This window comes from Phlebotomus papatasi, chromosome 2, assembly GCF_024763615.1.
Source record: "Phlebotomus papatasi isolate M1 chromosome 2, Ppap_2.1, whole genome shotgun sequence".
Taxonomy (NCBI): Eukaryota; Metazoa; Arthropoda; class Insecta; order Diptera; family Psychodidae; genus Phlebotomus; species Phlebotomus papatasi.
In genome coordinates this window covers 43,638,352-43,664,513 of record NC_077223.1, presented here as the reverse complement: position 1 = coordinate 43,664,513, position 26,162 = coordinate 43,638,352, and the positions used below count along the sequence as shown (strand labels likewise).

At 32.4% G+C, this 26,162-nt stretch overlaps 1 protein-coding gene across 5 annotated transcripts in view; it reads left to right on the top strand.

The window, feature by feature from the left end:
• LOC129801204 (G-protein coupled receptor Mth2-like) overlaps positions 1-25,936 on the top strand; it is a 31,936-nt gene extending 6,000 nt beyond the window's left edge. Inside the window, exons 2-8 of one of the 5 annotated variants that reach the window (XM_055846028.1) lie at positions 3,077-3,785; positions 16,516-16,780; positions 17,058-17,230; positions 17,528-17,702; positions 20,771-20,956; positions 21,072-21,139; positions 25,482-25,936. In XM_055846028.1, the coding sequence (XP_055702003.1) occupies positions 3,113-3,785; positions 16,516-16,780; positions 17,058-17,230; positions 17,528-17,702; positions 20,771-20,956; positions 21,072-21,139; positions 25,482-25,597 (1,656 nt within the window). In that variant the 5' untranslated portion in view covers positions 3,077-3,112 and the 3' untranslated portion in view covers positions 25,598-25,936. Of the gene's footprint in view, positions 1-3,076; positions 3,786-16,515; positions 16,781-17,057; positions 17,231-17,527; positions 17,703-20,770; positions 20,957-21,071; positions 21,140-21,618; positions 21,782-25,481 lie in introns of those variants that run through there. The other 4 variants (XM_055846029.1, XM_055846031.1, XM_055846030.1 and 1 more) reach the window with 4 other exon arrangements.
• The last annotated feature ends 226 nt before the right edge of the window (positions 25,937-26,162 follow it).

The window sequence follows — 26,162 nt, the reverse complement described above, 5'->3', positions numbered from 1 at the left end:
TCAAATATCCTTCTAACGAATCCAAAGCTCACCGATTTAGTTGCAAAATATGCTTTGTGAAACTATTTAACTTTTGAATTTTGAAAAAACAAACTTTGACTGATTTATGTAATATACAGACAGACGCAAAGTCGACCTAATAGGAAACCTCCAAAACATGTTTTTGGATGTTAAGTTGAACTTAGAAAAATAAGACCATATTAATAAACCAAGGGTTACCTTTAAGAAATTTGACGGGTTCTCCGAGCCCTATGTCACTACCTCTAACCATATGACCCCTAGTTTTACTAACGGTCAACGTAGAGATATATTATAAAAACGGATCACCAAGGTGGAAGGCAGAAATGTCAAAAAATCGAAGAATTATATTAGCATTATATTATTCTTTTTGTGGAGTTCGAGCAATAAAATGTTGGAATGTTTTCAGTGAAGGAAAAAGAAATATTTGCGTGAGATAGTGGATAATGAGTCACTAATGTAAGATTTTATTGTGCTTTTCCGAGAGATTTTTTTCCTGTTTCTAAAGAAGTACTCATACCAAAAATTCACAACTAACTAAATAATCCAAATAACGTTTTATTCAGATACGAATACAAGAGTTTCATATAAATTCCCCAAAAAAGTTACAGGAAGTGTAACACAATGACTGGTTACACAGCATTTTTTTGTACATTTGTGACGAAAACATAAATTATAAAATTCCAGATTACAGTGAAAGAATAACAAATGGATTGTCTTTTGATAAATTCGCATACAATCTTCGCGAAAGCACTAACTCGGTGGATGTGCATTCATTTTAGCAAAGCATTATGCTTAGCGCACAATAACTTTTATTTGTGAACATGTATTTGATTTTTCTGTGAGAGTGAAAGAGATTTGAATCTAGTCATTTTACTTACTCTATTACGCAATTTCGAAAACATATTTACAAGACAAAAATTATTGTGCGTTGGACATTATCCATATGAAAATATTTTAGTATCATCACGTTTGCTGATTGGCTGAAGTTTGAAAAGACTTAAGTTTAAAGTGTTGAAAATTCTAACCAGTGAAGGTACCAAAGTACCAAAATACAATGGAATTAAATACGATTAATAACCAACGCACAATAATCTTATAGCTTTGTAAACATATTTTTGACATTTCAATGAGAGTGAATGAAACAGAGATCTAGTCATCTCGCTCTCTCTCACAGAAAATTTTGAAAACACGTTTACAAACAAAAGTTATTGCACGTTGGGCATAATGTTTAAGCATTGACATTTTTAAGCATCATTTTATTCTATAAAAATCACTTGTTATGTATTTAATGATCATTATGAGCAATAATCAAACTTAAAAAATTATCAAAAGTCCCATTTTTGGACCACCGACTGTTGCCGTAAATGCTAAGACTGTTTTATTAATATAAAATATAATTTAAATTTTCGCCATGACTTTTTCACTATTTTTTAGCAAAATATATAAATTATTAAACTCTTTTTCTTTTTTTTTTGCTGACTGTTTAAATTGAATAAAAAAATTTCTTTTTAAAAAAAAATACGTTTCTGCCTACAATGATAGGGAAATTTTCTTTCTCAAACCTACCAAAAACGGTCAAATTTACCGGTTTATAAACTTTTAAAATTAACACATATTTAAGCGGTATAATGTCGCTATCAAACTATGAATTTCTTCTAATATGCATGTAATATATATTTCAATGTTTAAATTTAAATTTTTTCCTCTTTTCTAAGAAAAACTTATTGAGTACTACCACGGTCTATCATTTAACCGAACATGCTGGGGAAACGATAGGTTTAGCGTAAATAAAACATTTTTTTTTAAAAAATCTCCTAGTGGGTAACGTCTTTACAAATTAGATTTGTTCAGCGAAAAAATTAAAATATTTCAGTAAAAAATTAAAATTGTTCAGCAAAGAAATAAATTTATTTATTCATAATACCTCCGGCACACCTTTTAGATCGGTCAAATTTCATGAAATCAAAATTCGCGTCCTTTTCTTTCTCAAAAGACTTGCATTAGTGTATCCCACTCTTTCGCAATCCCAATTCTACTGAACTGTATTTAATTTGGTCTGATGTTCAAAAGAAGAAGAAAAAGAATGCGAAAAAGTAGGATAGACTTATACAATTGTTTTAAGAAAGAAAAGGTATGTGAATTTTAACTATGAAATTTTCCTGATCTAAAAGGTGTGCCGGAAATACATAAATCTTTATAAAAAATGATCTAAATTGTATAATAAAATCTATTTGTTTTCTCTTTCCTCAAAGTACTTTTGAAGTTCTAAATTGAATTATTTCTCAAAATTGATTTTTTGCCGACTAAATTTATTTTTTAAGCCTTCGGCACACATTGATAAAAATAAAGGGACAAAATTGATCCAAATTTGATCCTTTTGCAAAGGATGGATCAAATTTCAAACGTTGAATTCACATATCATAATAGAACATGGTTATTTGATCCATCCTTTACAAAAGGATCAAATTTGGATCAATTTTATCCTTTTATTTTTACCAGTGCACCGTTTAGATCGGTATAATGTCATTAAATCAAAATTCGCGTTCCTTTCTCTTTCAAACGATTTGCATAAGTTTGTCTGGCTTTTTCGGTCTCCAAATTCGACTGAACTAAATTTAATTTAGTCTGATGTTTAAAAGAAGAAGAAGAGTGTAGAAGAGTTGGATAGACATATACAAAGCTTTTAAGAAAGAAAGAGATGTGAATTTTGACTCTATAAAATTTTCCTGATCTAAAGGGTGTACTGGAGTCATTATTACTCATTTGCACAGTGGCATATCTAAATCATTCTGTTAACAGACAGAGCAATCGAAAAGAAACTGCCTGAATGTGCAAAAAAAACTAAGGGATTTAACATTTAAATCACAGAACATAACTGTTGAAAGCATTCTATTGTAAAATGAGAACTCAAATCCAAATTTCTCACTGAAAACAGAACAGAGGCCAAAAATATCAAATGTTGAAGCTTTTTGTGCGCTAAAATTAGGCTGGTGGTGGCACTTGAATACCATTAAAAATGTGTTTTTTATGGGTTTTTCACCCTTTTTCCTTTTAGAACAATCTGTTTGCTGAAGAGTGATTTGCGTGCAAAATGGGGAAGGAAAAGGTCACAGTAGTGACTCTATTGACACTTGTGCTACTCCAGTGGAGTCTTGTGGCGCCTCAGACCCTCGTCAAGGAGCCCCCTGGGATGCCGTGTTCCTTCTTCGATACCGTTAACATCACGGACGGAATCCAAGACGCCGACGGCAATATTGTCTTCGACGGCATCACCTATCCGCCCAATTTGTACGCAGAATATGATTACGAATTAGTGAATAAAACCACGAAATATCCAATGGAACCACATTTGCGTGGATGCATTTGTCGTGTGAAAAACTGCATCAAATACTGTTGCCCAAAAAGACAAATTTCTTACAATAGAGAATGTATTGAATCTAATGATAATAGTGCTGTGATTGTTGACGTAATTGAAGAAGATGGTAACGTAACAAATAGTGTGGATGTTGAAAAAAGATTTGGAGTTGTTTATGGAAAACCTTGCAGTAGTATGTACAGTTTGGATCCCGTAGAGTATCCCGAGGAAGATTCATATAAACTGCAGTATGATGGACAGTTGAGGACAGCAGATGATTTTCTAAGGGATAAAAATGAATACTGCTTTGCAAGGACATTGTCTGAAAATAAATCCCTGGAAGCTATCACTCAAGTTTTTGTGTGTTTTCCCGATCAAATGAAATCGAAATTCTTCATTTATCCTATTGGTGAGTTTTCTTTTGAATATTTATTTATAGATAGCCAGTCAGATATTCGCTCTTGCGAAAAGATAATTGATGAGATTTATCATCATATTTTGCAAAGTTCTGTTGAAATTTCTCACGATAACTTTCGTTTATTGTGGTTTACGTCAAATGGAAAATTGGAAAGATGAATCCGGCTGAATCATCAAGCCACAGATTATCAAGGGGTGGATTCTTGTTAATATTAATTTGAGAAACTTTAAATGGTATAAATGATTTCTAAAATGAGATCATAATAATGTGAAAATCTTAAGTATACAGTAGACTCTCTCTCAATTGGGCATTTCGGGCAAAATGTCATCCGGTTTATAGATAGATTTGGGCGTCAAAGCCTTTATAAATTCCACAAAAAGCGCTCAATTAGAAAGAATCACGATAAAATAGAAAGAACTACAGCGAATTTGAGCAAATTAGCTTCATAGTTAAACGTGAAAATTGTCAACAAAATTTTTCGCGCGATTGAAAAAGAGCCGATTGAGCGAGAGTCTATTGTATACCCTCTAAACGTTATGGGTAGAAATTTTTGACAAAACGGATCATGTTAAGTAATTTTTTACACGATTTACGTGAAAATTAAAATCTTTAAAATCTTTAAAATTATCCATTAAAATAGGGAAGAAGACCAGAGCATTATATTTATAAGGAAATTCTAGTTACAAATTTAAAGGTATATTTCCCAAAAAAATAACAATTTAGAGAGCACTGGGTAGAGTGAACACACAGTACAGTATGTGTAGTTTTTCTTTGAGTATCGGATTTATTAAAGAAATTTGCTATTAAAAAGTGATAATATTGCAAAAACGTAGAATATTATGACTTATTCTCATATTAATTTTCCTTCAAGTTCATTTTCACTATTGACCTCACGTATTGGCTACTTGAATCCAGAATAATAGATTTGTCTCCCGAAGTATAAGGCTTAAGTGTAAAAATTTATTTCCAATCCAATAAATGCGAAAATAAAGCTCTTGAGGGCATGTGGAACTGTAAGATTACTACTTGGGGGCATAGGAGTACTAAGGGCCTTCACCTTATTCTTTCACACGAGCTTCAATTTGAGATTAAGCTATGGCTCAAATTCTATAATTTAAAATTTAGTGCTCCTGATTATTATTTAGAAATTAGATTCTTCGTGAACAATGTAATGGAATGATAGTAAAAACAATTTAATCTTAACCTTCAGTCTGAAGACTGTCTTATATGAATTGCAGACTGACTAGAGATTTTGCAAATATCTATCAAATAATATAATAAACAATTTTAGTGCTCATTCAAAAATGTTTTATATGCCCTTAATTTTCAATCCGAAATATATTTCCTCATAAATAACTGGAAAAATTAAACTTTATCGTTAAAATTTAGGTCTGACCTTAGACTACCTTGCGACAATGTCAATCACAAAAGGTTGTGTTGCTCTCATGAATTATAATGTTAAGATAAAAACTTTGTGCTATACAAGCAAATCTTATTTTGGTTCTTAAAATTGCAATAGTAGTATATTCCTCTGTCTGTGGAATTTAAATAATAAAATTAATTTACAGTCAAAAGCGTTGTCTGTAATAGTTTTTAAAAGCTATGAATTAACGTTCTCTCCGTTCTCTCAGAGGAATCTAATTGAGAAAAAGCATTCAATTAATAAAAAATTTATTACTATTAGATAATCTTCTGTTTTATTGTCGTCACGATATTTAAATTTTCAATAAATGCACAATACAAAGACTTTTAGTGTACTGTACAGTATAGATGTTTAGTATGTCTCTGCATATTTATTTTCATTATATTTTGCAACAGTTCAATTTTAAAATTATGGTTGTATTGACATAATCTTTATTGGGCAAAACTCATTTATATTATTAAAAAACAAACCTGATAAAGTATTTACTTTTAGACCTTATATCTTATCAAATATGACTATTTATGTCTGTCTGTATAACCAGTTAGATAAATCCTACATTTCAAATTGTTATCTATATACCTATGTGAACGCAAGAATATTAATGGATATTAATTAATCATTTGCATGACTGGAAACACTACGAATAAAGGCTGGTGAAAAGACTAGTTTAGCTTATTGCACGTATGATTCTCCAGTGTTTCTACGCGGAATGTTTGAACTGAGAGCTTGAATTATATGGACTGTAGACTTCAGGTTCTAATTTTTGTTCTAATTTCTTAACAGGTGAATTTTTTAAGACTATTATGAATTAGAATTTCATATGAAGAGTAATTGACGTAATTGATCAATCAGAATTTGGACAATCTCTGAACTTGCAGTTTAGAACTTCAAAATATTCGGAAACTGGGCTAATTCTCTGAAAAAAAAAATTAGTTTTCTCTACTTAATAATTTGGGGGAGTTTTAATAGATTGACAGAAAAATAATGCATGAATGAAACGAAAATCCGAATATCTTCTATAATTTTGACAAAGGACTTGACTTTATTGAAACGATATGTTCTCTATAAATTATGTTAAAGTTATAATAAACATTGATTTTTGATGAACCAATGAAAATCATCAATCTGAAATTTAACTGTTCTAAATATTTGTAAACCTTTAACTCGCAAAATTTTGTCAAATTTGAGCGTAAGTGTTCGAATTAAGTGATCTTTAGCCTTGCATGTCTTCTATCCTTTATACTTGGATACTGTAAAATGTTAACATTGCTTAATGAAATTTGAAGAAAACTTAATTTAAATTTTTAAGATATTTCGATAACTCTTATAGGAGAACTGAACCAAATTTCGGCCAAATTGCAATTTCAGCCACTTCTTTTGTCCCTCAAATTTTCATGAATTTATGGCCAGGAACTATGAGAACCAAGATGGCCGAAATATTACGCAAACATGTTTATATTTATAATCATTTAAAAACTAAACCTATCAAGACCGGTCAAATTGACCGGTTTTAAACTTTAAAATTAACACATACAGTGATCGTTCTCCAATCTGGATCGGCGTTATCTGGACGAGTTCTCGACTGCTACATTTAAAATAATTTTGAGGTTATGTATGCATATATGTTCAGCAACTTCAGCAATGAAAATAAATTATCTTGTGATGTTTTTGTTTAATAAATGAAATATAAAAGCATAGAATTATCTAATTATGTCTTTCTAATCTTCCTTAAAACTTTTATTCTAAGACCGTCTTCAGACTAGAGGTTTAGCCCAGTTCCCGAGGGTTTCAAAACCTTAAACACCAACCGATTTTTATTGATTTTTCAAAATCTAGTAGGTAATTTGGACTTCATAATCCAATTCTAAGTCAAAATTTTCCAAAAAAAATCTTGACTGATGAGATATTAGAGAAGATAAGCCACATGGCTAAGCCTTTTAGGTCTGAAGCTCGTATAATTCTACAAAAAAATCAAAAAAATTTTGGATTATATTTTCGAGACGTTGAACAAATTAAAAAAATCCAATCGGGAAGCGGATATCTGTCATTTCGTGTCCCAATCATCCGAATAACAAAACGGACACTGTATTTTTATACGGTTCAATGTCACTATCAAAATTTATGAGTTTCTTAAAAAATGCATGTTACTGTAGTATATTTTTCAGTGTTTTAATTTTAAATGTTTGCTCTTTTCCAAGAAGAAGTTGTTGAGTATCCTACATACCGGGCGTTGTAATTAGACCAAGCGTGCTAGGAAAAACGATCAAAAACGGTCGGTACGTTTAGTGTTAAAATGTATTAAGAATGATTTTAGAGATAAATACATACGATAAATTGTCCACAAGATACCGAAAAAAATTCAGTTTGTAATAAAAATATTACATTTCAAACTTAAGATTTTGGCGCTTGCATGCAACTATTACGATATTTAGTACAGTTACTCTAATGATCATTTGAATGTTTTGTAAATTTTCTTGTGCATTACCGTAGCATCAAGTTAGAGTTTTCCTCTGACATTTTAATGCTTAACGAAAAGCGCAAATTAATATAGGCTTTATTTTAACAAAACATAAAATTTTATAGTCCAGAAGGTAGGTAAGAAAATTTTTAGGCCATGTAATTATAGCCTTAAAATGTACTTACAATGTGAGAAAAAAAGAGGCTGCGATTAACTTTTTTTCGTCATAACTTTAACACTTTTTAGGTTAAAAAATATATCAACATTTTTTAATGTTAATTTTACACCTTTTAAGGGTAAAATCAACATGAAAGAAGGGTAACTTTAATCCATAATACACCTAAAAAGGGTAATATTTAAACCGTTTTCGGATCAATACTGCAGGGTAAAATTAACATTTCCGGAATGTTATTTTAACTTTTTCGGATTTCTCTCACTCAGTGTAAAATATATTATAACTGAGATATGAATTCAGAAATAAATAAAATTATTTAATATCGAGAACCGTGTAAAATACTTTAATAAAGTTTAAGCCTATTCGGAAGACTTGAAAGTTGTTTTAGGATTATAGAAGGTGTGATCATTAAGCATCTCTTCTAACATTTCTATTATTACTTAATCCCATGAACAATAACGATTACAGATTGTAGAAAAGGTTAGCGCAATCTCTTCAGCTCTCTATGCTCAACATGCGAGATTATCGTTATTCTTCACTTTCGGTCCTTAATAAAATTTTCTAGTGTTTTCGCCACATTGTCCTCGGACATCCCATATTGGTAAACATCGAGAAAATCAATAAGGATGGGCGCGTATTTGCCAATCATTCGCATTATTAGGTTGTCGTGTGAAGACACGCAGGTGAAAAAAAAATTGGCACTTGGGACATTGTTGTTTCTTTTGGGCATCAACATTTTCAACATGTCCTAATTAATAATGCTGTTTTTTTCTGGTCTGTTTGTTGTGACAGAGTCAGTAAATAGGGAAGAAAAAATTAGGGAATGAGATTAAAAGCAAATTAGCTAGTGTAGGTGGATGTAAAATGAAAGATTTATCGTAATTGTAGGACAACTAATTGGGATCCATATGGATAATTAAGGTGTCAATTATCAGCAGCTCACTCTGATAAGCATAAAATGATAATTGATGTGCCCAAAGAGCGCCAACAACCACTTGTTGGTGCGACATTCACGCCTTTTGCCACAAAACACAATGGAATAATAAAGCTCCACATGCAATATCAACGGGTGGTTTACGTCGGGGGATGAATTAGTCAAAATGGGTGTGTGAATTTCGATGAAATTGGCCCAAAAGAGCTCACAATGATAAGAAAAAGGACTGACCTTTTCCATGTCCAAATACATATGGCAATAATATTTACTCAAGAACATTTGATATTTGAATCAATATTTACATGTTAACGCCATTGCAGAACACTCTTCTATTTAATTTCCTCGGACACTTTGTCACCACGAAAATATTACATCCTCTTACAAAAAAAAAACAGACCTTAAAACACAATGAAAATGATGAAAATTAATTCACACACTTGCTTATTATTTTTCACTCTCCTGTCGCATTCATGACATTGTTTTATGAAAGGAGGGCGGTTGATATTCAAATGAGGTAAACATGCACAAGGATTTCCTCTAATATGCGTGTGCTATTTTTAAAAGTGCTTTTCCTCATATTCCTAATGCGATCCTTTGGATAATGCTGATTAAATTCAGAATTAAAATTCTAAAGGGAAATTTATGAACCTTTCTTCTACAACACTGGAAATAAATAGGACAGTTGTAGTACATATAGCAATATATTCCATTTACTATTATTGGTTAAGGCAAGCCATTGCTATTAGTCTTGCCTTATGGAAAGTTCAACGCGAAAATAAATTTAAAAAAAAATATTTTAGGTAAAACGGGGTTATTCTAAATTATTTCTAATTTGGAATTTTGAGATTTCTTCGCTACTTTTCGAAAAGGGCAAAAGAAAAATGTTATAGGGGAAAGCGCGCTACCTTCGGACGACTCAAGCTTCGCACAATTCAATTTTTTTCTCTATGTTCCTTATCGATTTCATCCATAGCTCTTTTCTGAAAATTTGAGGCATTGGAGTAGCTATTAAAATATAATATAATATTATAAGGGGCCAAATTCATTTACAACACATTGAAATAAATGATTTGTGCGAAGCATAAATTGTCCGAAGGTAGCGCGCTTTCCCCTAACACGAAAACGTACTTTTGAATATAAAGGCCCATACTTGGTCTGTAAAATTTGGAAGTAAAGATTTTTTTCAAACTTATAGGCTAAAGACCTCTACACATTGGAAGCAGTTTTCGTCAAAAATTGCTTTTTGAAAGAAATCGGTTGCAGTGCTTAATGTAGAAACATCTAAATTCTATCATCATTCTATCAGCTGTTTTTCGCTTTTTTTTTGAGAAGGAAACGACCAATATTCTTGAAATTTTTGGTATATGTTTATACATAATTTAGAATTACTTAAATAATTTTTTTGAGAAAAAAAAGGGACAGATAATCCTAACCGGCTTATGTAGGTGAGATTCTTAACGTGAGCTAACTCGGAGTGCATGCAAATTCGATTTGATGCTGAAGTAGGGAGACGCCATTCAGTTATCTTGAATCAAATTCGTGAAATTATACAAGTTTTGTATTTGAACCAAAATGTCAAGGATTTGGATGAACTGACAGAAAAGTGTTATATGGGTGAAATGTAGACCAGAATGTTCTCTATAATTTTGCCGTAGAACTTGAACTCATCGATTACTCAGAAGCCAAGATAAGCGAGGTTTTTTGTTTCTTAACTCGTTTTTTCATCCAGAGTGCCCCAAGTGTTCATTTGTTGAACTTCAATTATATCAAAGAATTGTTGTATTTTGCGGGACTTTCCATTTAAAACCCTATTTTAAGTGTCTTGGTGGAGTAGAGGCAGTCAAATTGGCATCTGAGTGATTTCAAAGCGTTATTATGGGAAAAATCAATTTTTTCACACTTAAACGGCAAAATCGGAGTGATAGCGTAGTCTGAGCGGAAAATGATGTATGGACGAAATGTAGAGACAAATGTGCTCTACAATTATGTTGAAGTAATCATCAAAATCGGTTCAGCGACAGTCGAGATAATTGAGGTTATGTGATATTGAAATTGGTTTTTCGACTGTGGCGCCCCTGGTGTTGGTCCCACGAAGTTCAAACATTCTAGAAAGTTGTAGCATTTGGTGAGATCTTTCGTTTAAGCCCTCATTCATCAAAATCGGTCACATAGAACCGGAGATATGATTTTTTGAATTTCGTGAACTTTGACCCCTCATATCTCCGGTTCTATTGAAACCACAGCGCGCATACGCACCATTTTGGAAACGCCCTAGACTGGACTACAACATACTAAAATTTCATTAACTTGCACAATGCCGTTTTTGAGAAAAGTGACTTTGAATTTCGATGAATTTTGACGCTATCACAGCGCCATCTGTGGTGACTTTTTGAACTTCCATCTGAAAGTGCTCATCGAGACGAAACCAAAAAGGTAAAATTTAGGTCGCTATGTTAATTAGAACCGGAGATAGAGGCCGGTCAATGTTCGAACTTTGACCCCTTATAGCTCGGGTCAGGGGTTATGGATCGACTTAAGGTTTTTTTTGTTTGATAGGTATAAGCAACGGCTACAACATACTAAATTTTCAGCCCGATGCACAATGGAATTTTTGAGTTATTTAACTTTTAAGATTTAAAAATTTTCTTTTTAAAAAAAGCGCCCCTAGCGGTGGTTTTATGAACTTGCGATGTTAGAAGGAGAAGTGGCATTTCACGAGAGCTTTCCAAAAAGCCCTCACTTTTTAAATTCTGACAATTAGAACCGGAGTTATGGCCATTTTAAGAAATTTTTTTTGGACCCTTATAGCTCGGGTCAGGGGGGTCGGGGGACCTCAAGTTTGGTATTGATGGAAAGCTCTAAGGCCCAGCTATAACATACTAAAATTTGAGTCCGCTGAATGCCATAGGGGCGGAGCTATTGAGAAAACAAAAAAAGGGGGGTCTTCAAAATGGCGGAAGGAGGGGTGGGGGGTGGGGGGTCAATGCACCAAGTTGCAATTTTCACCCGATATATAACCTTTGCCGAAAACCGCAAGTCGATATCTTTTTTAGTTTAGGAGCTATGTATTAAGCTCCAAAGAGCGGCCGGCCGGCCGGCCGGCCGGCCGGGAACGTAAATTAGCCACATATATATTCGTGATCAGGAAGTGCTGAAACACATTTTGGCCAAATTTGAGGTCGATCGGACGACATGAAATTTTGTTAGGATTATAGTAGGTGAGATTGTTAAGAATCTCACCTAATATTACAAAATGACGGACTAATGCGTAGTCCAATGGAGCGCCTCGTCAAATCGGAACTTTTTTTCAAGGTTTCTTAAAAAAGATGCATTTTTGGGACAACGTTTTGACTTTCACATGCTGTAAAAAATCGAAAAATAGGTTTTCAGCAATTCACTTACTTCAACTAGAAGAAAATTTAATGCTGAAGAGAATGAGCCTTTATTCATTTCATTCAGTCCATAAGTTTTTTCTTATTTTTTCCCGCAAATTCGACAAAATTTCAAAAATGAGAAATATAGAGAAAACACGCCTCAAAATACGCATTTTGCCTCTGTATTTTCGTAAATACTTCGAATGAGCTTTTGAAATATTTATGGCATATTCTAACAGATTTTTTATCCATTGATTTAAACAATAAAAAATATATAGACCACTTTTGACCTTTTAATTTACACTCCTCCCTTAAGGGTTTAGGATCATGGATTTAAGGTCCTTTACATAAATTTCCTTCACCTAATCCTTTACTGGAATTAGGCAAATTTTGCAGGCTAAATATTCACGAGGATCAGCTTGAGTCTATTTGGGCGCGTACTTCTCCGTTATCTTCTTTTTCTCCTTGCCGATCTAAAGCAGATGAAAATTTGGAAATGATTTCAAATTACCTTGTTTTAACGTATTTGGGGGAAATCCAAGGTATGGGAATAATATTTTTTCAAAATAATTGATTAAAGATGTATTTAAAGAAAATAAAATTAAACGCAAAATGCTTCCCACAAACGGCATCCTTTACCTTCTACAGAAAAGAAACTCGTCTGTGTCGAAGGGATCTATTGCAATTCTCAAATACCTTATCTGCAATTGGCGTTTTGTCCTGAAGGAATTTATTTGATATTAGAATTAATAAGATACAGAGATTTTTACCTTACACTGCGCATTGTTTCCTCAACTTTAAATACAGGAAAACTTGAGGCAGAAGTAAACACGAGGTAGCAGTAAACACTGCAGTTTTTTTTTAATTAAATATTAGGTTTCATGAGGAATCTGAGGAAACCTATATGAATTGATAGCTACCACAGGGATCCTTTCCTTATCCACTGAAAAAAATGGTTGACTAAAAGCCCAAGTAATGTAGGCATATCAGTGTTTCTTGCTACCTCATGTTTTACTGTCCCAGTCTCGCCTACAAAAATCATTAATAGAAGATTTATTATTCTATTTTCCAAGTTGAATATTTGTAAGAGTATTACAGTAGGAAATCTCGTACTTTACGTTAGGTCTGATTGTGACCATTACTTATGAGATGTTTTAATGTTAGAATAGTTTATATTTTATAATATTCACATATTCTTAATCTTCTTCTTATGGCTCCTCCGACGCCATGATTTGTGCTGTACAAGGGAATGCAAGCAGGCTAATTATTCACTGATAACTCGCAGTTTCGAAGTTCTAGGTGAAGGAGCATCGCCTTCCGATCATCTTCCTCATTTCTGATTGCATACTCTTCCAATTGTTCAAGAAAATTTTTTGCCAATACTGGTGGCAATAGATTTTTTTGAATATAAATTCTAAACGAATTGTGAAAAAGCAGATACATAAAAATATTGGTCGCAAATAGAGAATGAGTTTATCTGTTACCTTTTCTCTGTCATATGACAGGAATTTAACATATGTATCCCTTAATTGTCAGCGCTGGAAACCTAAGGATTTATGTTGCTTTAGTTAATTAATGCCTAATTGTTAGAGGCAAATTGAGGCAAATCTTGCTCACTTTTGTACACTTTTTAAATTTTTTCTCGTTATATTTTGTAAATTTGTTATAAAGACTAAGTAGGGAAAGGTTTTCAGGCATTGAACACGTTTCGTCTTCGAACACTTCATATGTTTCCCATATGAATAATAAATTTGACCTAAACGCCATATACAGTAGACTCTCGCTAATTCGGCTCTTTTAAGATCGGGATACTTTTTAATTAGGGCAGCAGTTAAATTTGAAAAAAGTTTGTTAATATCTTCCAGATTTGATTCTGATTATTGAATGAAGCAAATATGCTTAAATTTGCCACGGTTTGTCTTAATTGTGATATGATTTTGCATTATTAAGAGGTTTTCATGAGATTTATAATAAATATGAGTACGTAAACTTAATGTGACTATACAAATGAACTAAAGATCGTTGCATTTCAAAGAGTTTGTCGCCCGAATTTCACTCTAATTCGGGTGGCATTTCGGTCCCAAATGCCCGAATTTGAGACAGTCTACTGTATCCTAATAGTCAGTCTAAAGTCACATATTTCAATAAATTAGATCGGGTGCATTTAAGGAATATGAGAAAAATATGAACTGTTCGGAGCCAGAGTGTATGCGAAGCCTAAAAACCTTCCTCAGCTTTAATCGCTTTAATACTTTCTGCCAAAGGGTTTGCATTCCACATTTCGTCTGTTGGATCAACAAACTTTGCCAATAAATGCATTTGCTTTGAAGTTCAAAGTAAAAAAAAAACGTTTGCCGTGGTTTGTAGTTACTAGATGAATTTCGGTCAATAGGTTGATTTAATGATAATTGAAACACGGAAATGACCTTTAGTTTCTTCTCCTTTACTTTCTCAAACCAGAAGGTCATTTCCGTGTTTCAATTATCATTAAAAAAAACGGTTTTCGAAATTTTAAGGCTTTACTTTATATTGAGGTTCTTTTTAGTAATATGTCCTAATGTTGTTCGCGGAATGTTATTCTGACGAATCATATGACGCAAAATCAATTTTTTATCAACTCAATATCAAATACTTTTCTCTGTGTAGGCGATACTGTCAAAATTTTTTCAGTAATGCAAGTTATGGAGACAAATTTATCTAGTAGAGGCCATAAAAGTTCTCACTTCACCATATAGTTATTTTTTTTCTGAATATATTTTTGTGCTGTTCTGAGTAATGTTTAAGGCGTTTAAGGTAATCTATAAATAAGGGCGTAGCGCGGAAGGGACAGGGAGGGGTCGCATGTATCCCGCCCCCAACACAATATGCAAGAATTAAAAAAGGCATAAAACTAAAAAAAATTCAAGAACATAATTTAACTCATTCACAAAGGGACACATATTCGGCAGAGAACTCTTGTTGGTTGTTTCATCAATATATTGCAATTTATTTAATATATCTAACAAAAATTAGGTTTTCTAATTTCAAATTTCATATCCCAAATGGTGCAGAGAGAGTGCCAATAGGTCGTGTCACAAGTTCTTTGAGTGCCAACAGATGTTCCTTAGACCTTATCTAACACAATCAAAATTAGTTTAACCCTTTAGGGACGATTAGATCACCCGTGACCCATAGAGAAAATAATTTTTCCTGCTTACCTGAAGTTATTTCTTTCTAATGTTTGTACATAATCACGAAGTAGAAAGATGTAGGAATATAGGATATTTTTTTCAAATCTCCAACTATTTGCTATATACAAAATATTTGAGCTCAAAAATAACGAGTAAACTAGTCGTCTGGAAAATTTTGTGCTTTATTACTTTTAAGGACGGTTGGGTCATATATGACCCATAGTTTTCCAGGACTCCTAGGGATGGGAAAATTTCTTTTTAACCATAAATCTCTTATTTAGGCTAAAATATCGAGGAATACTTGATTTCATTGAATTTCGCTCAGCGGAAAGCTTCTCGTCCTTAAAGGGTTTAAATCAAATGCAATGCTTCATTCCATAAATTAAACCGTTAACACTTTAAGCACGATTTGGTCACTGATGACCTAAAAATGGCATTTTTCCTACGATCATCTAAAATTGTGTTATTTTCTAAAAAAATCAGAAAAAAATTATTTTTTCCGACCTCCAATTTTTGACCCTCTCGTCCTTAAAGGGTTAACTAAACAAATACATACGATTACAATAGTGTCAAAACGGTTGATCATTATATTTCTGCATTTTTTCTAAGTTATTAGTCATTGTACTACTGTATACTCGTTAAAAATCGTCTCAGGTCTTCACTTAAGAAAAGTAGTTTAAAAAGTTTATGTTTATCCTACAACTTTAGATATTTTTCAATGGTGTTTTAAATTCTTAAGGGTTGATTGATACTATTGGAGTCGTACAGTAATATCAAATCACTTTTAAGGTATAGCATATAAATCACGTCACTCCTTCATAATAATTTTTTAAGTTTCATTTTATTTGTATTTCCATTTTAAATACCGCACTTGTAGTTAATGTAGTAAGGGAAGTTTGCATTATAATCTTGTTGAAATGAACTTTTCTTTAGTGAAATAAATCACATCAAATGAATAAGACTCCTTTTGATTATCCACTCTATGAGGAATTAAATGGGGTGAAATTATTAATGGAAGCTTGAAATAAAGGAAGGAAAGATGGAAATGAGTGCAAAGGCTCACGCAATCTTATGCTGTGTAAATTCTAAAAACGTACAACAGAACATTATGTAGTAGGAGGGATATTATTGAGACGTAAAAAACATTTTTTTTTTCATTTTTATTCATGTAACACTCTTTGTTTTAGGAATGCTTCTCTCTGTGCCATTTCTTGTGGTCACTTTCCTTGTTTATGCCTTCATACCGGAATTGCGCAATCTTCATGGGAAATCCTTGATGTGCTACGTCTTAGGGCTCGCTGTGGGATATACCTTCCTATCCCTGGTACATCTCGAAGTGCCGTCAGATAAGGAATTTTGGTGCATCTTCATGGGATTCACTGGGTATTTCTCCTTCCTGGTATCGTTCTTCTGGCTCAATGTCATGTGCATTGATATTTGGTGGACTTTCAGGTGAGTTTAAGTTTATTCAGAGTTGAATGACGGAAGTATATGTGTGTGTTCCCAGAGGCAACAAAAGAAAGTGTGTACGAATATGAGGGTTTGGTTTGAGAGGAAATACTCTTCAAGAGTTTTCTTGTAAATATACACAAAATATCGGGAAAAGATGATGAGGCGTGAAATTATTGTTTGGGAACATTTTACACGATCCACATGGTGATCTGAATCAACAAACAATTTTTCCCGAACCCGACAATTGCACGAAGACTCATGAATTCTTACTTCGCAGAGGTGTTCGTGGTGTTCAGAGGGATGTGGATAGAAAGAAGTACATCATCTATTCCGTTTATGCCTGGGGATGCTCCATTGTGATCCTCTCAATTGCATTGGGAATGCAATTCTCTAAAAATGTTCCTGATGATATGAGACCGGGAATTGGTGTCGATAGTTGTTGGCTTAAAGGTTAGTTTAATGTAGCCTCTTCTAGATTAAATTTTATTAATTCTAAAACTATATTAAAAATTTTTGATGTCATATAAATGCACAAAGTTGTAACTTATAAATAAATCCCACGGGAGAGTAAATGCTCTGCTTGTTTTTATTGCAAGCAAAATACTGGAAAAGTGTGGAAAAGACTCTCAAATAAAATTTTCGTGTTTATTGCAATTGAACTATTTATAAAACAAAGACAATGTAATTGAATACTTTGAGTTGCTCAAACAGATTATCCATTTGATTTCCTTCTCTTTACAATTTCAGGTGAAAAAATGACGGAATTTTTCTATCTCTACTTTCCTGTTATAGTTTTAATATCAGTAAATGTGATTTTATTCGCATTAACGTCGATTCAAATAAGAAAACTGCAGAAGGAAACAGCAGCAATGAACAAAGGTGATAGCAGGAGGTTTAACAAGATGGAAGCAGACCGAGATAGGTAAAATTTCTCATTAATTATGTGTGACAGACTTTATGACATCCATATTTGTGATAAATTGTCGGTGAATGAGAATGTTCTTTGGGGAGAAATTGCGATGGAGAAGTTACTTGATATCTGAGATCCTTCATTTGACAAATTTTCCACAACAACGCAGAAATTAATTTACGCACGTGTTAGCGCGATTTAATTTATAATAAAGATGTTATAGTTCAACAGGTTTCCCTAAGCACGCATTAAATATGCGGAATATGGAGTGAAAAAGATTTTCATAAGTCCATGGTTTTAATTATTTAAAGCCTTAAATCTTGATTGATTAATTGATTTATTGCTTTGAGTCTATTGGCTATTTTGTACAAGAAGTTCTGGTTTTCATTTTTTTCACTATGTCTTACAATATATTCATGATTTTTGGCTGCGACTTTTTGGTCAGTAAAAAAATAAAATTTGGTTAGTAATGGCGCTAGCACACCTTTTAGATCAGGAAAATTTCATGGGATCGAAATTCACAACCCTTTCTTTCTCAAACATTTTGCATATGTCTATCTCAGTCTTTAGGACTCTTCTTTTTCTTTTGAATGTCACACCAAATTAAATTTAGTTCAATCGAATTTTGAGTGCGAAAGAATGAAATATCGATATGCAGAACATTTGAGAAAGAGAGGGATGTGAACATCGGTCACATGAAATTTTACCGATCTAAAAGGTGTGCCGGAACAATAAAAAAATTTAATTTGGTCAGTAAAAAATTAAATTTGGTCAGTAAAAAATCAAATATGGTCAGCTAAAAATAAAATATAGTCAGTAAAATATTAAATATGGTCAGTAGAAAACTTTAAAAAATCGGTAAAAAATTAAATTTGGTCAGTAAAAAGTCAAATTTGGTCAGTAAAAAATCAAATACGGTCAGTAAAAAATCAAATTTTATCAGCGAATATTTTGGTCAGTAAAAAATCAAATTTGGTCAGTAAAAAAAAATAAAATTTGGTCAGTATAAAATAAAATTTGGTAGGTAAAAAATTAAATTCGGTCGGAGAAAAGTCAAACTTGGTCGGTAAAAAGTTGAGTTTGGTCAGTAAAAAATAAAATTTGGTAAGTAAAAATCAAATTCGGTTAGAGAAAAGTCAAATTTGGTCGGTAAAGTCAAATTTGGTCAGTAAAAAATCAAATTTAGTCAGTGAAAAATCAAAATTGATCAGTAAAAAATGAAAATTGATCGGTAAAATATAAAAAATGGTCAGTAAAAAATAAAGAACTTGGTCAGTAAAAAAATCAAATTTTCTGTTCTCCGGGAAGTTATCTGTATCGCCTGTTGAGGCAAAGGGAAATTTTCTGTGCTTTGGAAAGTTATTAGTAGCACCTGTTTAATTTTTGTACAAAATTTAGGAAAGACGAAATATGAAATACGAAATGGTAAAATACGAAATGTACTAAAATACGAAGTTTCCGCAATACGAAATGTGCAATACTTTTTATCCGAATATGCAAAATTTTAACTTTTATTGATTTCCTTTTAGTTTTTTATTGACTAAATTATTATTCACTGATCATATTTAATTTTCCATTGATTAAATTTCACATTTTACTGATTTAAAAAAAATTTACTGACCAAATTTGACTTTTTACTGACTAAATTTGACTTTTCTCCGACCGAATTTGATTTTTTACTGACCAAATTTGTCTCTTTAATGACCAAATTTTATTTTTTACTGTTTTTTTTTAGTTTTTTACTGACCATATTTAATTTTTTTACTAACCATATTTTATTTTTTACTGACCGAATTTGATTTTTACTGACCAAAATGGACCAAAAAGATTTTGCTATGATTGTTCAAAGGTGTAAAGTCTCTTAAAAACAATCAGTTCCTCAATTTAAAACACTAAATAATGAATAATTTCAAATTTCCAAATTTTTACATTTTCTATAGAAATATTTTAGAAATTTGTTTTAAAAAAACATTTGAATCTTTGGTCTTATAGAAATGAATTAGAAAAACCGTAAAATGATTAAAGAAAAGAAATAAAGTAACTAAATTTGCTTCCGCTGGTCTTCCTGGATAAGCCATTGAGGGATTTCGCCGAAATGCGGACCCTGCACTTTCTTTTAGCCTCCGTCATGACTTAAATCTCCAGACAGTCTCCGAAAAAGATGTAATCGACGTCATTAATTTAGAGTCAATAAAATTTTGTTGTCCGGAACACCCTAAAATCAATACCAAAGTTGTATAGAATCAATACCAAAATGGGGTAGAATTAATACCAGAATAGGATAAAATCAATACCAGAACGGGATAGAATCAATACCAAAATGGGATAAAATCAATACCAGAATTAGGTAGAATCAATGCCAAAATGGGAAGAAATCAATACCAGAATTGGATAGAATCAATACCAAAATGGGATGAAATCAATACCAGAATTGGATAGAATCAATACAAAAATGGGATGGAATCAATACCAGTATGGCATAGAATCAATACCAAAATGGGATAGAATTAATATCAAAATGGGATAAAATCAATACCAGAATGAGAGAGAAATAATACCAAAATCTGATAAAATCAATACCAGAATTGAATAGAATCAATACCAAAATGGGATAAAATCAATACCAGAATAGAATCAATACCAAATGGGATAGAATTATTACCAAAATGGGATAAAATTAATACCAGAATTGGGTAGAATCAATGCCAAAATGGGAAGAAATCAATACCAGAATTGGATAGAATCAATACAAAAATGGGATGAAATCAATACCAGTATGGCATAGAATCAATACCAAAATAGGATAAAATCAATACCAGAATTAATTTCATAAATTTGATACCAAAATATCCTAAAAGTAATCCCAATATTTCTTAACTTATAGTTCTAGAAATTAAAATCAATCCAAATTGCACCTATTTTTAAGAAAATTTGGTATAGTTTTGGTATTAAAATAGTAGTATTAAAATCAATAGTCATAAGCTCAAGATGAGCACTTCGCAAAATGTTTTTCACTTGACAAAAATGTTTTTAACGTTAGGTTTCTTAATCTAACGAAATGTTTCATAACTCTTCAACAGGTTCAGCCTGTACTTGAGATTGTTCATCGTGATGGGTGTCACGTGGATAATGGAAGCAATTTCATGGGCCGTAGATCCAAAAAGTTGGGTTTTCTATGTCTCAGATGTCTGCAATTGCCTTCAGGGGTTTTTCATCTTCATGCTGTTTGTGTGGAAGCCAAAGATTAAGCAACTCATCATCAAAAGGTATACCAACATTTTTTTATTCATCAACCCTGATTATTATGAAAATTATCCAACTGTTTTTATTTTCTCTACTTATACTTTCCCTTCTGAACAATGTCAATGACAATTCTGGTAGAAGAACGAAAAGATCCGTGTCAGAAATGAGCCTAGGAACAATTAAAAGTCATGCGACATTTCGCGATGGTGAGAAAGAAAAGAAGCTTTGATTGGCTAAGAAGCGAAAATTATGTCTAGATTCTAAATGGTTCTTTGGCAAAATGAATGAAACGTGCTCTGTGGAATGAATTTGTACTTAAAAATGTTCTTTTTATGTTTTATTGTTTTTTTTTCGTCATTTTCCAAACAAATCAATTCCAATTGAAATTCTTGACCTTACGTAACAAATTAACATGTTGGAGATATTACTTTAATGGATATTGCGATGGGGTTCATTAAAACGTGACATTTTTTGCAAATATCAAACTTAAACCTTGTGAACAGTGCTAATTTGTGCTATGAGAGGATGCAAAATTATAATTTTTAAATTTCTTTAGGTGCAATTTCAAACCATCTAGCATTTTAACGACTTTATTAATTAATCGGTTTGCATTGGGGAAAAATGTGATCACGTATTTTATGATCAATTGTAATGATTTTTATTTTTTTTTTTATTGCTTTTGAAGATCACTCTGCTCACTGAACTCAACGGCAGCCACACAATCCACAGTACATTATTGAAAAACATGAAAAAAAGGAAAAAACTGTTAAGGGAAGATCGAGAGATAGAGTGGAAATTTTACGAATTTTGACTGATCTTCGTTTCCCGCACCTCAAACAAAAAGAAAACATAATTATTACATTACGCTATTTTTCTAACAAAAGAAAAATAGGAGACAAAAAGACTTTCAGAACAAAAAAAACTAAGTAAAAAAAGGGTATAAATGTGAGTCAAGAAGTTTACGTTGATCATGTAGATCAGTAGATTTTGTCAATTTTACTAATACTTTTTGGTAGATGGTATTATTTAATAATCTAATACATTTGGCTCCATTTCACTAGGCAAACATTTTGAACTTCTTTTTTGTGTTTGAGTTCTTATGCTTTTTATTTATTGCATGGGTTTAATGAGTCATAAAAATGAATATAATTTTGATATGAATTTACTTTTGCGCCCGTTGTTTAGGCAAACCTTTTATGCTAGTTTGATGTACTTGAAAGACCGTGAGGCCGGCTTTAAACCTAATAAGGCTTCAGACGTAAGGTTTAGCCATATGGCTTAACTTCTTTAATTTTTTATCAGTCAAGATTTTTTGGAAAATTTTGAATTAGGAGTGGATTATTATAGGTAAATGATCTCTTAGATTATCAAAAAACCAATAATTTCGGTTATTATTTGGGATTTTAGGACTTTCGGGAACTGGGCTAAAGGTTTAGCCCAGTTGCCAATGGTCTAGAAATTCAAAACAGCAACCAATTTTATTGTTTTTTTTTTAATTTAAAATATCACTTACCATTTTGCCTAATCTTAAGTGATAACTTTCCAAAAAATATTGATCTCGAGAAATTAGAGAAGTTAACCCTATAAGGACGAGAAGGTCAAAAATCGGGGGTCAGAAAAAATCTCTTTTTCTGACTTCCTAGAGCTAAACACAACCGTAGAAGGCCGTAGGAAAAAAAATGTATTTGGTACACCGGTGTCCCTATCGTCCTTAAAGGGTTAGACCATATGACTAAGCCTTAGGTCTGAAGCCCCCAGAACTACTTCTTCTTAATTGATTGCATTCTTCACAAAAAGAGAATTAAAGGCCTTTGATTTATTGACCATATTCCATAACTAGAAAAGTTTGTAAAGTTGACTTATATGATTTTCCCCAGAAATTTTATAAAACTGTGAAAATCATTATATTCCTAAAACTTTAAACCTAAAAGATAATAAACTTTGCTCTAAATACAGAAAGGAGACTCAAAGTGTAGGTAATTGGTAAGATTTTCTCTATTATGCTGAGCTCGATTTTCATCCTGTAAATCCGGATCACAAGGATAATTGACAGAAGAATAATACAAATAGTACATTTATGAAATGTTACATAGTTAATACAAGTCCCTAAGAAAGAAAGAATTTAAAAATCTATTCTGATTCTTAAGATATCTCTGTTTAAAGTTTAGACACTGGAATTTCTCCATGGTTTTTGACATTTATGAAATGACAGTACGACAGTGCCTGTCCCTCATAAAAAATCCCACTGAAGAAAAATTGCTCAGGGGATTCCTTATAGAAATTTCACCAGGTACCAAAGAAGTTTTCCTCCACAAGTCTCCAAGATTACCCATCATAGGACTTCGAGTGGAATTGCTCGAGAAATTACCCACTAAAGAGTGGAAATTTCCTAAATAAATTATAGGGGTTTCCACTGGAATTTTCTTCTTTCGGAAAACGTGGTATTTTTCTAGGAAATTCCAATGAAATTTCTAGAGAAATTTCTGTGCAATTTCCATTATTGTTCTCTAGGATTTCCTACCAAAATTTCGATATTTATGTCAGGGTTTTTCTCTCTAAAATCTCCTAAAATTGAAAAGGGTTTTCCTCTCTAAAATTAGAGTGGAATCTCTGGAAAAAATCATCTCGCTCAGATATCGACATTTTCTAAAGAGATCCCCTTTAAATTCCCTTGGAAAATTTCCCTCAAAAATTCCCTCGGAAAATTTGGCTGGCCCCCAAGGAATTCCCAATGAATTCAAGAGTAAATTTTATAGGGAAGTTACTACAGTATACTCTCGCTCAATCGTTTTTTTTTCAATCGGGCGAAAAATTTTGTTGACAATTTTCACGTTTAATTATGAAGCTAATTTGCACAAATTCGCTGTAGTTCTTCCTATTTTATCGTGATTCTTTATAATTGAGAGCTTTTTGTGGAATTTACAAAGGTTTTGACGCCCAAATCTATCGATAAACCGGATGACATTTTGCCCCAAATGCCCAATTGAGAGAGAGTCTACTGTACTGGCATTCTTGGAGATTGAAAGGGGAAATTTCCTCCTAGTGAATTGGAAAATTCTAAGACCATTCCTAGAGGATTCCTGGAAATGTCCAGAGGAAGTCTCCGAATTTTCCAGACTATTCTCAAAGATTTCCCGAGGAAATCGGGGGGAAAATTTTCCCCGGAATGGAAAAATTCCTTCTGGAGATATGTACATGAAAATTCCGTGGGGAGTTCAGGGGAAATCCTAGGGGAACTTCTGTAAAAGTTAAGCTTATACTTCGGGCGTGATTGTCTTGTGGTTGCAAAGTTCATATAGAACATCGAATATTTTATAAATGAATAGGGGAATTCAAGTAGACGTGTGCGGGAGCACCATACATACGAGTTATTAATTGAGTAACAAAAGGGAAAAGGTAAAAAAAGGAAAAAAATGAAAAGACCTAAAAGAAAAAGAAATACAAAGATAAGAAAAAATCAAAAAGGAAAGAAAAAGGATTTTTTATAGTTATTCTCAAGGATTTTCCTGAAAATTATCCTCAAGTTTTTTCAATCTTTCTCGAAGAGTTCTTAGAGATTTCTTTGAGAAAAGTCCCCTAGTTTTTCCGATCCCTGACTTTTTCACAGGAGTTCACGGATATATCCTTGGGTAAAATCTCGCAGTTTTCCTCACCATTTTCGAGAAGTTCCCCGGGATTTCCTTAAGAATAATCCCCATTTTCCTGTGCCATTGTACCTAGTTAGGAATACTCAAGGAGAACCTGAGGTATTTTCTCCCTCGGAGAGAGGAAGATTCCTTAAGAAGTTGCGTTACATGCCAATTCAACTTTGTTATTTGGCCTCCTCGTACTTTTCCCGTTGGAGAATTTTCGGTGAGGAAGTGATGATGATGACACTTTCTTAAGGATTTTTTCCTATGGAATGGCACAGATTTTTCTTATACTGCTGTCTGCAGTCTCTAGTGTTCGGCGGTGTGAGTTTTAAGGTCTCTACACACGGGAGTAATTTTCGTCAAAATAGCATTTTGACAAAATTTTGACGTTTCCACCTATAACTGCTGACTCCTTCAAAAAATCAATTTTTGACGAAAATTGCTCTCAGTAGAGAACTTTAGAAACTTAACTACTCAGAGTATTATCAATCATTCAAAACCTTTACCGTTTTTAACCAAAAAATGACAGCAATTGAAGAGAATTAGAACTATGGTCACCTAAATATTAAAAAAAAAAGATTTTGTCTAGATTACGGGCGTAAAAGTAAATTGAAAAAAATATAATGACATTCTTTTTCGTTAATCATTAATCCCAAGCAAAAAATAGCATAATAACCCAAACACAAAGTCATCACTGCCTAGTGTTATGATTCTACGATTCTTTTTCTCGCCACAACAAATAACCTCCCTCACTGTAGTTTGTTGATTTTTAATGGGAGTTTGGTGTTCTTATAAGCATGATCATCATTACCTAATTTTAAACATCTTCCAAAGATTCACAATAAAAAAAATCACTGAAACATCGATAACATTTTTGCAGAAATTTTAACTTTGATTTTCTTTACCAATTCATCAGATATAGGTCTTACCGTGGACTTCCGATGTCCAGCAAAGCGTCCCGATCGAGTACACGGACAAGCACATCTCATGTTTCAATGGCCGCCACATCATCCATTAATCGGTCCAGTGTGAAGGCAAATAATAATTGTGTATCTGAGAAGTCTCACTTTATGACAGAAATTGGAGACTGAGTCGATTTGGGACATTAATGGGGAGTGTCTAAAAAAAAATAAAAGAGGCCATCAATGTCTTTAAGATAATTCTATGCCAAAAAGTTGTACCAACAAAATACCATTTTAGTTGTAAGAAACAGCGGCAATCGTGAGAATGAATAGTAATTTTTTAATCAACGTGCAAAGTGGAATCATTATGTTTTAATTGTGAAAACTGCTTCATAAGCTTTCAATTAGATTGTATTATAAATGAGTTACTGTAATATATGAAGTATATTTCAAATTATTTGATGAAAAATCAATATCCTTTTATTGCTGATCGTAAAAAGTGCTTCAGATAATGGCAATTAAAAAGTCATAAAGGTTGAAGAGTCATTCATTAATTCAATTTAGTGAGTTTTCAATGAAAATAATAAATATTAATACGGAAACAACATCCTCTTGAAGAACTATAGACCTTCTCAATAGCAAGATTTCAAAGGATTTCAAAAATTTTGAACACCAACACCTTTCTTTTTAAAGAA